This window comes from Myxocyprinus asiaticus, chromosome 23 (assembly GCF_019703515.2).
Source record: "Myxocyprinus asiaticus isolate MX2 ecotype Aquarium Trade chromosome 23, UBuf_Myxa_2, whole genome shotgun sequence".
Taxonomy (NCBI): domain Eukaryota; kingdom Metazoa; phylum Chordata; class Actinopteri; order Cypriniformes; family Catostomidae; genus Myxocyprinus; species Myxocyprinus asiaticus.
Window position 1 is genome coordinate 24,052,185 of NC_059366.1, and position 12,416 is coordinate 24,064,600.

The window sequence follows — 12,416 nt, forward strand, 5'->3', positions numbered from 1 at the left end:
TATTTAGGGATAAAGAAAGAAAACGACATCAGCAGAATCAAAAGTAAAACATCACAGAATCTCTACAAACACAAGCTGAAAATGTACAACCAAGTAAGAACCTGGGGAAACAGGACTGTGGAAAGCAAGGACACTGTGAGCGAGTAGGAGCTGAAGTTGAAGTTACCTTGTCTGCATCGACTTTCCCTTTGATGAACTCTGACCTCCAGAACTGCAAGGCCTGTTCCAGAGTAAGACCAACGCCCTTGAGGAAGAGGCCATACTGCATGCGTCCACCATGGCGCAGGTGATGGTTCTCTCTTAGTGCCTTGTGAAGGTGCCTCATACACAGAGGAAAAGACTTGCCTGAGAGCTGGAGGAAGTGAAGATAAGGGAAGAGCGGTTAATTAAAATGTTGTTTCATAAAATAGCCAATTTTGAGGTGCAGCAAGCTATTAATCCCCTAAAACAGTGGTTCACAGTAGTTTTGCTTCTGGACCAAGATTTTGTTTTGGATATCAAATGGCCATCACAATACCACTACTATACAAAAGTAAACAAAAATGTCCTTAAAATCTAAAATTTTAAATGTATTACCTGCACAGAAGATTTACCAGTCGAACACATGTAGCAAATACCAAATACTATTTAAGTCATATAACCAAGTAATTATTCATTCCTGCCAAATACTGTATGATTCTGATTGAACACACAGCCTCTGATGTCAGTAACAAAGGATGTAGGAAGCATTCTCTTCTCCCTTTAAAATATTTATAACCCTATATAGTTTGCTATCCTAACTTCACCCATTTTTGGGTGACAACCCAGCAGTTGAGAACCAGTGACTTAAGACACAAACACACGGAGATGTCACGTGACGCCATGCGAAGATCGGACATGTGAACGGCGAGCTCTGCGCACTTTGCTGGTTTTAACACTTTTAATGATATAAATTATGTTTTAGACATGCAATCTATTTTTTGTCAAAATGTCAGATGTTAATATGAGTGGATTGTCTCTCCACGTGGAATGTGAATGGGTTGGGGCACCCCATAAAAAGAAGGAAGGTTATTTCTCTTCTTAAGCGTAAGAAATATGATATAGTGTTTCTTCAAGAAACGCACCTTTCTCCACCCAAAGCTGAAAAATGTGGAAAGTTATGGGGTGGGCATTTTTTTTTATAGTGCTGGCTCAAGTAAGAGCAGGGGAGTCATTACGCTGATAAGTAAACATCTACAATTCAAATGTCTCAAACAGAGTAAAAATAAATTAGGAAGAGTCATTATAGTTTTAGCTGAAATTCAGGGACAAAGTCTTATTTTGGCTAATATTTATGCATCTAACGTTGATGATCAGGGCTTTTTTTATAGATCTTGAAGGGATGTTACAAACCGCTGGCACCCATCATGATATAAAATTGGGAGGAGACTTTAATCTTTTGATGGACTCAGTCCTTGATCATAGTGAAGCAAAAGTGTGCAAGTACCCTAGAGCAACATTGAAATTCACAGGATGTGTAAAAATCTTGGTCTTACAGATATTTGGAGACTTTTGAACCCATCTGGTAGGGACTATTCATTTTTTTTTCATAAGTCCATAAGATTTACTCTAGAAAAGATTTATATATCTAAGTCCCTCATTTCATCTGTTGTTGATTGCTCAATTAGAAACATTTTAGTCTCAGATCATGCCCTGGTGTGTTTAGAGGTGTTGCAACATATGGAGAAAAGGAAATCACATAGTTGCTGCTTTAATGTATCCCTTTTGCAAAATCCTGAATTCCAACAAATGCTAAAGGCTGAAATCAATGTCTATATGGAGACCAACTGGTCCTCAGTGTCCTCTGTGGGACACAGCTTGGGAGGCACTTAAAGGAATAGTTCACCCAAAAATGAAAATTTGCTCATAATTTACTCACCCTCATGTATCTGAGTTTCTTTCTTCATCAAAACAGAATTTAAGATTTTTAGGATTTAATTTCAGGCCTCCTCCTTTAAACAATGCAAGTGAATGTACTCTATTTTTTGAAAGTCCAAAATGCATATTTAGGGTGCATCAAAATAATCCACATGACTCCAGTCAACAAATAAAGTTCTTCTGAACCCAAACGATTGATTATTTTAGAAACAAAACAAAACCTATATACTTTTTAACTACAAATGTTCGCTTCCGTACGTCTCTGTGACGCATACTCATGAGAGGGATGATGTAAGCTTGTTGGTAAGGTCATGCGTCATGTGGAGGAGGCAGGAAGCGGGGGTCTTTTTCTACCATTCCCTCAGTGGGATCTGCTGGTGGTGAAATATTTACCTCGGCCATTGATATCAACAATGCTTTTAAAGAATACAATCTTGATATTTATAGCTCCATGTCTTCGTCTACTGAAGAGGATATTGGAAGCTTTGTGGAACCATTAGAACTTCCTGAACTGACAAAAAATTATCTTGATTCTGAGGTGACCTTGGACAAGCTTGGTGAGGTGGTTAAGGCCTTGCCTGCAGGCAAGGCTCCAGGGCCAGATGGCTTAGCCACTGAATGTTTTAGATCTTATGCTACAGAACTGGCTCCACTTTTGCTAGAAGTTTATACGGAATCATTAAAGAATGGAAAACTTCCACCAACCACGACACAAGCCCAGATTGGTCTGATTCTTGAAGGGAAAGGGGATCCAGGCGAGTGTGGGAGTTACCGTCCAATTTCCCTGATCCAACTAGATGTTAAAATATTGTCCGAAATTTTGGCTGGCTGATTGAGTGGAGTTGTGACATCTCTTGTGCATGTAGATTAGCTGGGGGTTTTTTCGGGGCTGTAACTCTTCTGATAACATTAGGCGTTTCAAAAATGTCATGTGGTCAATGGCGGACGATCTGACTCCGGTTGCTGCCATCTCGCTTGACACCGAGGGGGCATTTGATGTGGTGGAATGGGATTATCTTTTAGGATTTTGGAAATGTATGGGTTCAGGAAAACCTTTATTGGATGGATTGGGTTACTATATGGATGCCCGGTGGAGGGAGTTCAAACGAATAGATTAATTTCAGATTATTTTACTCTGGATAGGGGCACCCGGCAAGGTTGCCCTCTTTCCCCCATATTGTTCTATCTTGCCCTGGAACCATTAGCAGCCACAATAAGAAAGGAGGACGATTTTCCAGGGGTGGTGGCGGGAGGTGTGGCACATAAGCTTTTGCTTTTCGCAGATGATATTTTATTATTTGTCTCTGACCCTACTAGATCTATGCCTTGCATCCACAGAATTATTAATTCCTTTTCTAAGTTCTAAGGATACAGAGTGAGTTTGTCTGGGTCCGAGGCTTTGGCTCTGACAGCGTACTGCCCGGTGGCAACTTTTCGGCCAGGCGCCTTCCAGTGGCCCAAGCAGGGCATTGGGTGTTTGGGTGTTTTGTTCCCAGCAAGTTTGTGTGGATTGGTTGGAGTTAATTTTGGCCCTTTAGTGGAGGGGTTTTCGAGCAATGTGAGCGGGTGGGCTTCATTGCATCTGTCTGTGGCTGGGAGGGTTGATGTTGTTAAGGTGAATTGTGTTCCAGGGTTTGGCTACCTGCTGCGGTCTCTCCCTATGGATGTCCCCTTCTCTTGTTTCAGGCGGTTTGATGGCGTGGCGAGGTCTTTCATTTGGAGTGGTGGACGTCCCAGATTGCACTTCAGTGGGTTGCACAGGCTGATTGACAGGGATGGGCTGGGCCTACCCAAGAATTTGTTTTGTTGTTATGCGTTCGTTCTCGGACATTTGGCTCATTGGTCGCTTCCGTCTGGGAGAGCCCCTCCCTGGTTTTGTATTGGGCGGGAGGTTCTTGCCTCTGTTTCATCATGGCGGGGCCTTTCTATCGAACTAGCTGGAGAAGTTGGGTTGCTACCTGTTGTCTCGCATTTGCATGCAATGTGGACAGGGGTGTCCAGAGTGTTTGATTTGGACATTTATTTGGATGTTGCTTCAAGCATATGTCTGAATCCCAGATTGTGTGTTGGTGAGTCCCTTTTCTGCTGGGCGGGGTGGATTGTGGGGGAGGTCGGTGCGCTTGATGACTTATGTGAGAGTTGAGTGTTGGGATCCTTTGAAAATGTGGTTCGGCGTTTTGGGATTCCCAGGTCTCAATTATTCGGGTGCTTGCAGCTGTGCCACCTGCTTTATACTATTGTATACACCCCCTGGAGTGGCAGGTGCTCTTGGAGTGGTGATTGCTGCTTTTGGAAAAGGTCATGAGGCATCAGTGTATTGCTCCCTGCTAATTCGGGGCTTCAGCTTCTCTCAAGGGATTGTGGGAGAAAGATTTGGACTTGGTATTGGAAGAGGGAGTAAGGGCTGGGATTCTGGAAAGCATCAGGTCTACATCTAGAGATGCAAGGGTGCGTCTTATGCAATTTAAGATTTTACATCAATTCTATTGGACCCCCTCTAGATTTTATAGGCTTGGTCTTAATGACACACCCACCTGCTGGCGATGCCAATCGGAAGATGGGGACACAACCCATGTTTTTTGGTGGTGTGTTGGGATCCAGGAATTTTGGTTGAGGGTTCAGAGTTTTATGTGTGACATATTGGGCACTCAAATTTAACTTTGCCCCAGACTCTGTATTTAGGCGACTGTATTTCACCTGCAGGGGTGGGCGGGGTGGTGGCATTCGAGGAGATGTCATGTGGAAGGCTGGGCAACTTAGATTTGTTCAATAAAAAAAATGGGGCTGCTGTTTGGCCTTTTTGGAGGACTCTCGGGGAGGGGCAGTGGAGAGAGAAGTGCAATTTTAAATATGATTATTTATATATATATATATATATATTTTTTTTTTTTGGTCTATAACTCAAGTTGTGACCACAGGGATATTTGTTGAGGGTCAGGGTGGGATTGGGAGGGGGCAAGGGAATAATGGGGGTTATAGTTGATTCTATGAATATATGTTTTGCTTTTCTGTTTCAAATGTGTGAATCAATAAAAAGTGTTAATCAGAAAAAATACACAAACACGCACAGATCTGCTTTATTTTGAAAATCTGGCTTTGAAAACTCCAAATGTGAGTGTCTGTGTGTCTACATATGCATGCAAGACTGACATGCAGGGCTGGATGATATATCGAATATTAATTATATAATCGAGATTTTCCTGACGATGTAAATTTGACCAATATCGTGAATATTGCGATTATTTTAATATGCTTTCATTTGCCCATTAAGTTTCATAAAGAGCGCATCAGAAAACTAATTTCACGATCCTTCAGGGCTGCACAATTATTCAAAATAACATCAAAATGGCAAGTTGGTCATTTGTGATAATTAATCCAAAAAAGGCTGTGATTTAAAGACAGATAAACATGGTCTGTGAGTGATTCAGAACAAGCTTGTGACACGCTGCTCTCTGTGCACGGCACGCGTGTAAACCGTCAAATACACATTGCCATTTCTGTGACACAATAAAAGCTCCTTGTGAAGTTGAAGTAAATACGACAGCACTTTATGTCAAAATAAAAGCCCCAGGTGGAGATTAAGTAAACAGGACAGAAATATTACTTTTGTATAACGCATATGTAATTATCTGAATAAAAACAGAATTCTGAATTCTATTAATAATAATAATAATAAACCTAACGTGTCCCAGTAATAATTTAGTATTATGAAATGTTCAACTGGGGTTTCAAAAATAAGTCAGTGAAGTAGCTTTGCACACCTTGTTCATTCACAAAAATGTATTAGTAAAAACATCTTTTTATTAAGCTACAACACATCATTGTATATGTAATATAAATATAAGTGCATATCAATGGAAATTATTGAATTTAATTCTCACTTGTGTTAATTTAATGAAAAACTAATTCTTTTTAAATAGATTTTTATTTAATGTCTTTAAAATATTGAATCTACTTGGCTACAATGGCTGTTTGGATGAAATGATGGTTCCTCTGATAAAAAAACAACAAAAAACATGAACACTATTGAGCCATTTCAGAGCAAATACATAATTATCGAAATATATATTGAACATTGTCAATAGGCTGAAAAATATCAAGATATAATTTAAGACATTTTGCCCAGACATATTGACATGAGCATTAAGAAACAGAGGTACTGAGTTCAAAAGCCCTTGTTTTAATACAAAGACTTTTAATTACAAGAGAAATCCATGCCTCCTTTAATGTGTCTAAATAAAAGCAAAAAGTGAAGGACAAAATTTGCATGTGCTGATGAGCTACTTAATTGGAACAGCATTCACCCCTGAGATGGCAAACACAACAAAACAGAAACACACACACACAGAGCAGTGCTATCCACAGACGGTTTTCCACCCTAGAAACATCTGTGCACATCCATTTCAACCACCAAAGTAGGACATGCTCAATGTCCTAGTAACTTGAGAATTCAATAAAAGAAAAACTTAACTCTCAACTAAAGTCTCATTCAATGCCAAATATAAATTAAGCACTAAAGTACAGGCTCCTGAGACCATATTATTTAGTCCCACTTAATCTTGGTGGATTTGTTCAATGTTGTTTTGTGGCATGTTTATCATTTTTGAAAATTACGTAATGCAGAGGTGCTGCCATCACTGGCTTTTTCATTTTTATTGCATAACGCTGTCAATAAGTTCAGTCGATACTTACTGGATCGATCTGCTCCAGTGAAATTTTCCCAATGTTCTTCTGAATGCTGTAGTCCTGACCCACATAGGCATGGCTACAACAAAGGGTAAGGGAACAAATAATGATGAGAACCAATTAATGAAGGTAAAAAAAGAACCCTCAGTAAAATGTGTATTATTTGAAAGCATTTCTGTTTCCCAGTGAAGGAGAATTACAACATTTAGAGGCTAACATTGGACACTTTACATCGATAGAGAAGTGAATCACACACTTTGAAACAATACAGATTCCCCATAACACAGGGAATATTCAATATTCAAGTCCTAACATCTGCTAAAAAAGGAATGCAACATAATTTGTAAATATTACAGTTGGAGCGAATTGTGATGGAAGAATGTAATTAGTTCCTTTATTACACGGTTCAGGAAAAAAGCACTTTTCAGAATATTCTAATGAGTTTGACACAATGTGGCATTTATATGTCAATCACGGTCACATTTTTTGGAGTTGCATTGAAATCCTTTCTTTTTGGCAGAGGATTTTTTAATGTTGTAGAAAGAGTAATTGACCTTTACATTCCGATCACATTTGAGCTACTGTATATTTGGGATTTATAACCCCAAATGTAGTTTTAACATGACACAAATATGTATTTAGAATAATGTTGGCCTGATGTAAAAAATAAAATACAAATTGCAAAAAGACTATAACAAGGAAATGGATAAAGCCCGAAGCACCATTATGCAAAAAATGAATTCATTTTCTGAAAGACTGTTTTACAATTACTTTCTTTGAAACTCCACTATAAATGTAAATATTATTGGACAAAATGTACTGATTATATTACCATATATCCTCACAGTCATGTTTCACACATAGCAACATTTTTCTTCACCTTTCATATCCATAGTTTTGTTTGGTTTATTTTTGGTGCACATTTTATGTTTGTATAAAATATGGATGCAAAAGCCATAATGAAATTCAAGATACACGCTTCAAGTATGGATTGCCATTTGAAAATGCTTTTACTAATTACGTACTTTATAAATGGGAGGGCTTTGGCTTTTAGGCCTACATTTTTAAGAGAGGAAATCCCTACAAACTGAAGTATAAGTCATATAAAGACTTAACATCCCTGATCCCTTTGGAACAGCACCAATGTTGTGATTGTATTCTCTATAAGCAGATGTGGTTGAATTAAGGCAGCTGATCAAATGGCTCAGTTGTTTGACCAAAAAGTAGTTCCACAGGTCTTTAAATCAATTTAAAGATGTTAAATGCAGGGTTCCCACACCTTATGGTAAATTAATTTCCATGACCTTTCCATGACTTTTTCAAGTTGTTCCTGATTACTGGATAAGGATTTAAAAAAATGTTGAGCATAAGAAACATGTATAGCTACTATAAATTTCCACGACTTTCCCATGCCTGGAAATCATTAATATTTCCATGATCGAGCAGACAGTCTAAGTAAATTTCCCACAAAACATTCCATTTAAAGACTTCGAGTAAATCTATACTTGTGCTAATACAAATGGAAAAACAACATTCTACAATATGTCTGTCAGAACGAAAAGTCAAAGATATTTTTGCTGGATTTCCAAAAAAAATTCAGGAGCACTTCAACCATTCCACAGTTTCAAAGTTTAAAATTCGAAAATGCTGATATTACAATCATGATATTGGCAAATACTACATATCTGCCTTTTTGTGAGACACCCAGCTCATACAAGAAAGGGCTCAACTGCAAATAAACAGACTCCTTTTCGTCTAGTTTTACCAAACAGTGCAAAATCCACAGAGGATATGAGTGATTTTATGAATAATTAAACCGTTGCCAGGCCCTGCTCTCCCTTTCCTCTGCATTTGTAGCTTGGGACATTCCCCGACTGTTCAGGTCCACATTGGTCCTTCGTACCCTCTTATCTGGCAGGCCCAGTGATGACAAAAAGAGAGAGCGTGTCTTCCAGCCAATCATCTGCAGCCACAACCATCGCCTCTAAAGACACATCCAATTAAAGTGCTCTCTTTCAGAGTCCATCAAAAAGCAAAGAAATTGACTGCTGGGAATGCTGCCATTGTTCCCTTTCACTGCGAGCAAGTGGAGGGACACAATCGTCCGCACATGCAGTGGTCACTGATTGAGAAGCCTGGCTTTAATCTGCACTGGTATCCCCACTGGGCTGCAGCCAAAAAGCAAGGCCAGGTTCACACATTGAGGACCCTTGGTGCATCATAACGCGGCCACGCGCAGGCCATTAATGAAAGAGACCGAATGAAAGAAAGTGCTAGAGATAAAGAAAAAAGTCAGAGTCACTTTGCAGACTGGCTGGCCTTTAGTGGACCATTTGCCTCACCCTCAGTAGTCCAAGGAAATTGCAAAACAACGAATAAGTATTATTGTGCGCATGTGGTGAGAAAATGTTTTCTGTAAAGCTATAAAAGAAACAGCGTATGTAATTCATAATATACAATTGTGGGCTGCATTTAAGGGGCTAGTTCACCCCAGTATTACTTTCTGTCATCATTTACTCAGCCTCATATTGTTCCAAACCTGTATGACTTACTTTCTTTTGCGAAAAACAAAATGAGATACTAGTCTCACTCACCATTCACTTTCCTTGCATCTTTTTTTTTTTCCATTCCATGAAAGTGAATGGTGACTGAAGCTGTCATTCTGCTTGCCATATTTTCCGCAATATCAAAATTCAGATTTTTTTCATCATCTGAAAGGTCCTGCGACTTATAGTCTAAAGCGACTTAGATCATTTATACGAAATTGATGTCGGCCGTTCAAACACAAGCACACCAAAACACATATGTTTGCACTCAAACAGACGAAAACATCAGTCATAGTGAGGGTAAAACCTTTTTAAAGTGGCCAATTCAGACTATTTCTCCTTTACAAAGTACTTTATGCAACCAGTTTAAATAGTCTGCCCCATCATATTACTGTTCTAACAAACTCTGAACCTCTGTCAAACACAACTCCTCACAAGTGACGTTTCATCATACTCATAGTAAAATCATTCAGTCAAGGAAACAGATAATTAATGCATACCAAAGAGAGTAATGTCAGATATATAGACAGACAGACATGTGAGTGACTGAATGGAAGTCATGCAGCTGCTCCCAGGTCCTAGTTCCTGCTGCATGTACTCTCCTTCAGTGCAACTTAAACAGAGATGCGGCTTATCTGTGTTTTTATTTTCGAAACAACGCGATTATGGCCAGGTGCATCTTGTATTCAGGTGCGACTTTATTTCCAGATAATACAGTAATATCTACTTTTGTCTTTCACAGAAGAAAAGTAAATTGTGCGGGTTTGGAACGTCATGAGGGTGAGTAAATTATGACAGAATCGTCTTTTTTGGGTGATCTATCCCTTTAAGTAAAATATAACCACAGTGTGCATGGTTGACTTTCAAATAACAGCTATAAGCATAATGCAATAAAGAATATACAGTAGTTTTACACCAGAGGAGATGACCATTTCTTTAATGACGCCAATTACCTTAGGTGGTTCAAAATAGGCTGGAGTCGTTCATCAGACTGTACCGCTGGCAGGGATCGTGCTGTCATCTACAAGAAGAAAAGGAGAGATATTATTTCTCAGGGTCAGAGGTTAAAGTAATTTTTACAGCGGCGCAATAAGATAAATCCAAAATGGTCAAAAACAGATCCCCATGAACTAAGAATTTATAATAGGTTCATTATGTATAGTTTTGCCTTGTTCTTGTTCTAAATGATGGGTAGCTCAGTGGTAAAGACGCTGGCTATCACCCCTGGAGTTCGCTAGTTCGAATCCCAGGGCATGCTGAGTGACTCCAGCCAGGTCTTCTAAGCAACCAAATTGGCCCGGTTGCTAGGGAGGGTAGAGCCACATGGGGTAACCTCCTCGTGGTCGCTATAATGTGGTTCTCGTTGGGGCGCGTGGTGAATTGAGCGTGGATGCCGCGGTGGATGGCGTGAATGCGCTCAACAAGCCACATGATAAGACGTGCGGGTTGACGGTCTCAGACGCGGAGGCAACTGGGATTCGTCCTCCGCCACCTGGACTGAGGCAAATCACTACGCGACCACGAGGACTGGAATTTGGCATTCCAAATTGGGAGAAAAAGGGGAAAAATCCAAAAAAAAAAAAAAAAAAAAATGAACCAAAGGTACTAAATGAACCAAAAATAACTTCTAATTTTTAGATGTCCAAAAAGATACACAAAATATATTATCCATAAATGTAACAATCAGCACATAAGGAAGCCTTATGTGTTTAACAGTATAATTTTTTTGAAGAACACTTCAGTAAAACACTACTTTTTAAGTAAGAAAAAAATAATTTTCATAAATATCTCTACCACAAGAACATAAATCAACTTCATCGCTCGAGTGGCAGAATATCTGTTAACTGAAGCAAAACAGAGACAATGATGAAGAGATGCAGAGGTCTGAGGATGATCAAGCTATCGAGACGGTGACAAACCGCAGCGTAGGCAGCAAACTTTCCAGTCCAGTGACCACTGATACACAAACTTTTTGAACGAGCTTGTCCACCATTATCCAAGTTCACAAAACCGATTCATTAAAATTAATGTATCAAATATCAATGATGCAATTACTGGATTTAGATAAATAAAAGGGATAAAAGTTACATTCATCAGAAAGCAACAAGAGCTCAGCAGTGTAGAAAAGATAAGAGCCAAGACTCAACTTTTTGCCTCAAGATAACCATTAATGACAGAGACAAGTTTGGTTAGTGTGGGCGACCAGAGTTCAATTCCGGCTCCGGTCATCCTTGGTCATTCTTTATTGTTCCCTATCACTCCTACACTGTTCTAATTAAAAGTTAAAATAATAATAAATTCACAAGCAAAGTAGAAAGCAATATAGGTCTAATACTAGACATAACCACCCCAGGTACAGTCTCTGCAGATAAACTAAATAAGTGCTGAACCTTTAAACAAATTGAATAACTTGATAGGTCTATTCCAAAACCTGTATGGACAGCTTCCATCTCAAGCAGCATTCTAACCATCATGGAACCTCATAAGTGACGATTTCGATTGCACTACAAAGGAAGCAACTCCACACACTGTGCAAATGGTGTTCTGTATGGAATCTACATTATTTTAATAAATAAATTTTACATTAGAATGTTGTTCAGATAACTCTATGTAATCCTCTAAAAAGAATAACATAAAATTTTTAATTACACTGAACTATTTTTATTATTGAGATATGTTTATTTATAAAAAACATACCATCAACACTCGGAACAAAGCAGTCTGGTACTGCCAACGGATGAGTGCAATCCTGCCTTGAAGTTGGCACAATATGTATGTCTACTTTTGGGAACAGCCTTTGGGAGCACACATACAATGCTTCAAAATGCTTATTATGTAGGCAGCTCACTAGGTTTTGGAAAGGTATAGATATGTTGTAAGAAAACTAGCATTGTTCAAAACATTATAAAACATCGAGAACTGAACCCTTATGGCTTTATTTTTTTGTCTTTTCCCCTTTAAGATGTTGACACCTGATTTTGTTCTACATTTCAGCTCTGCTGAAATCAAACGGAGTGAACAAACAAACCCCATAAAACAGACTTTATGGAATAATTTTTCTTGTTGTATTATCAACAGAAAACCAAACCGCATGCCATCTGAGATTAAAGCTCAGCACAGTCTTTGTCAGATGGGAAGCAGCTTTCAATTTCATGCTCATTTAATGACACACTCGCAGTAATGTCTCCTCTCTGCCCACCATGGCCATGAGACGCCATTACAGCAATACACAACGGCCACGACAGCTCACTAATGGCAGAATGTCATTACTCCACAACAGCCATGTTG

At 39.0% G+C, this 12,416-nt stretch overlaps 1 protein-coding gene across 1 annotated transcript in view; it reads right to left on the reverse strand.

Moving 5' to 3' along the window:
• Window positions 1-12,416, reverse strand: part of LOC127414131 (DNA primase large subunit-like) — an 83,378-nt gene that overhangs the window by 36,384 nt on the left and 34,578 nt on the right. Inside the window, exons 8-10 of the mRNA XM_051651914.1 lie at window positions 10,082-10,149; window positions 6,589-6,661; window positions 167-352 (exon numbers count right to left, since the gene is read on the reverse strand). Coding sequence (XP_051507874.1) covers window positions 167-352; window positions 6,589-6,661; window positions 10,082-10,149 — 327 coding nt within the window. The remainder of the gene's footprint in view (window positions 1-166; window positions 353-6,588; window positions 6,662-10,081; window positions 10,150-12,416) is intronic.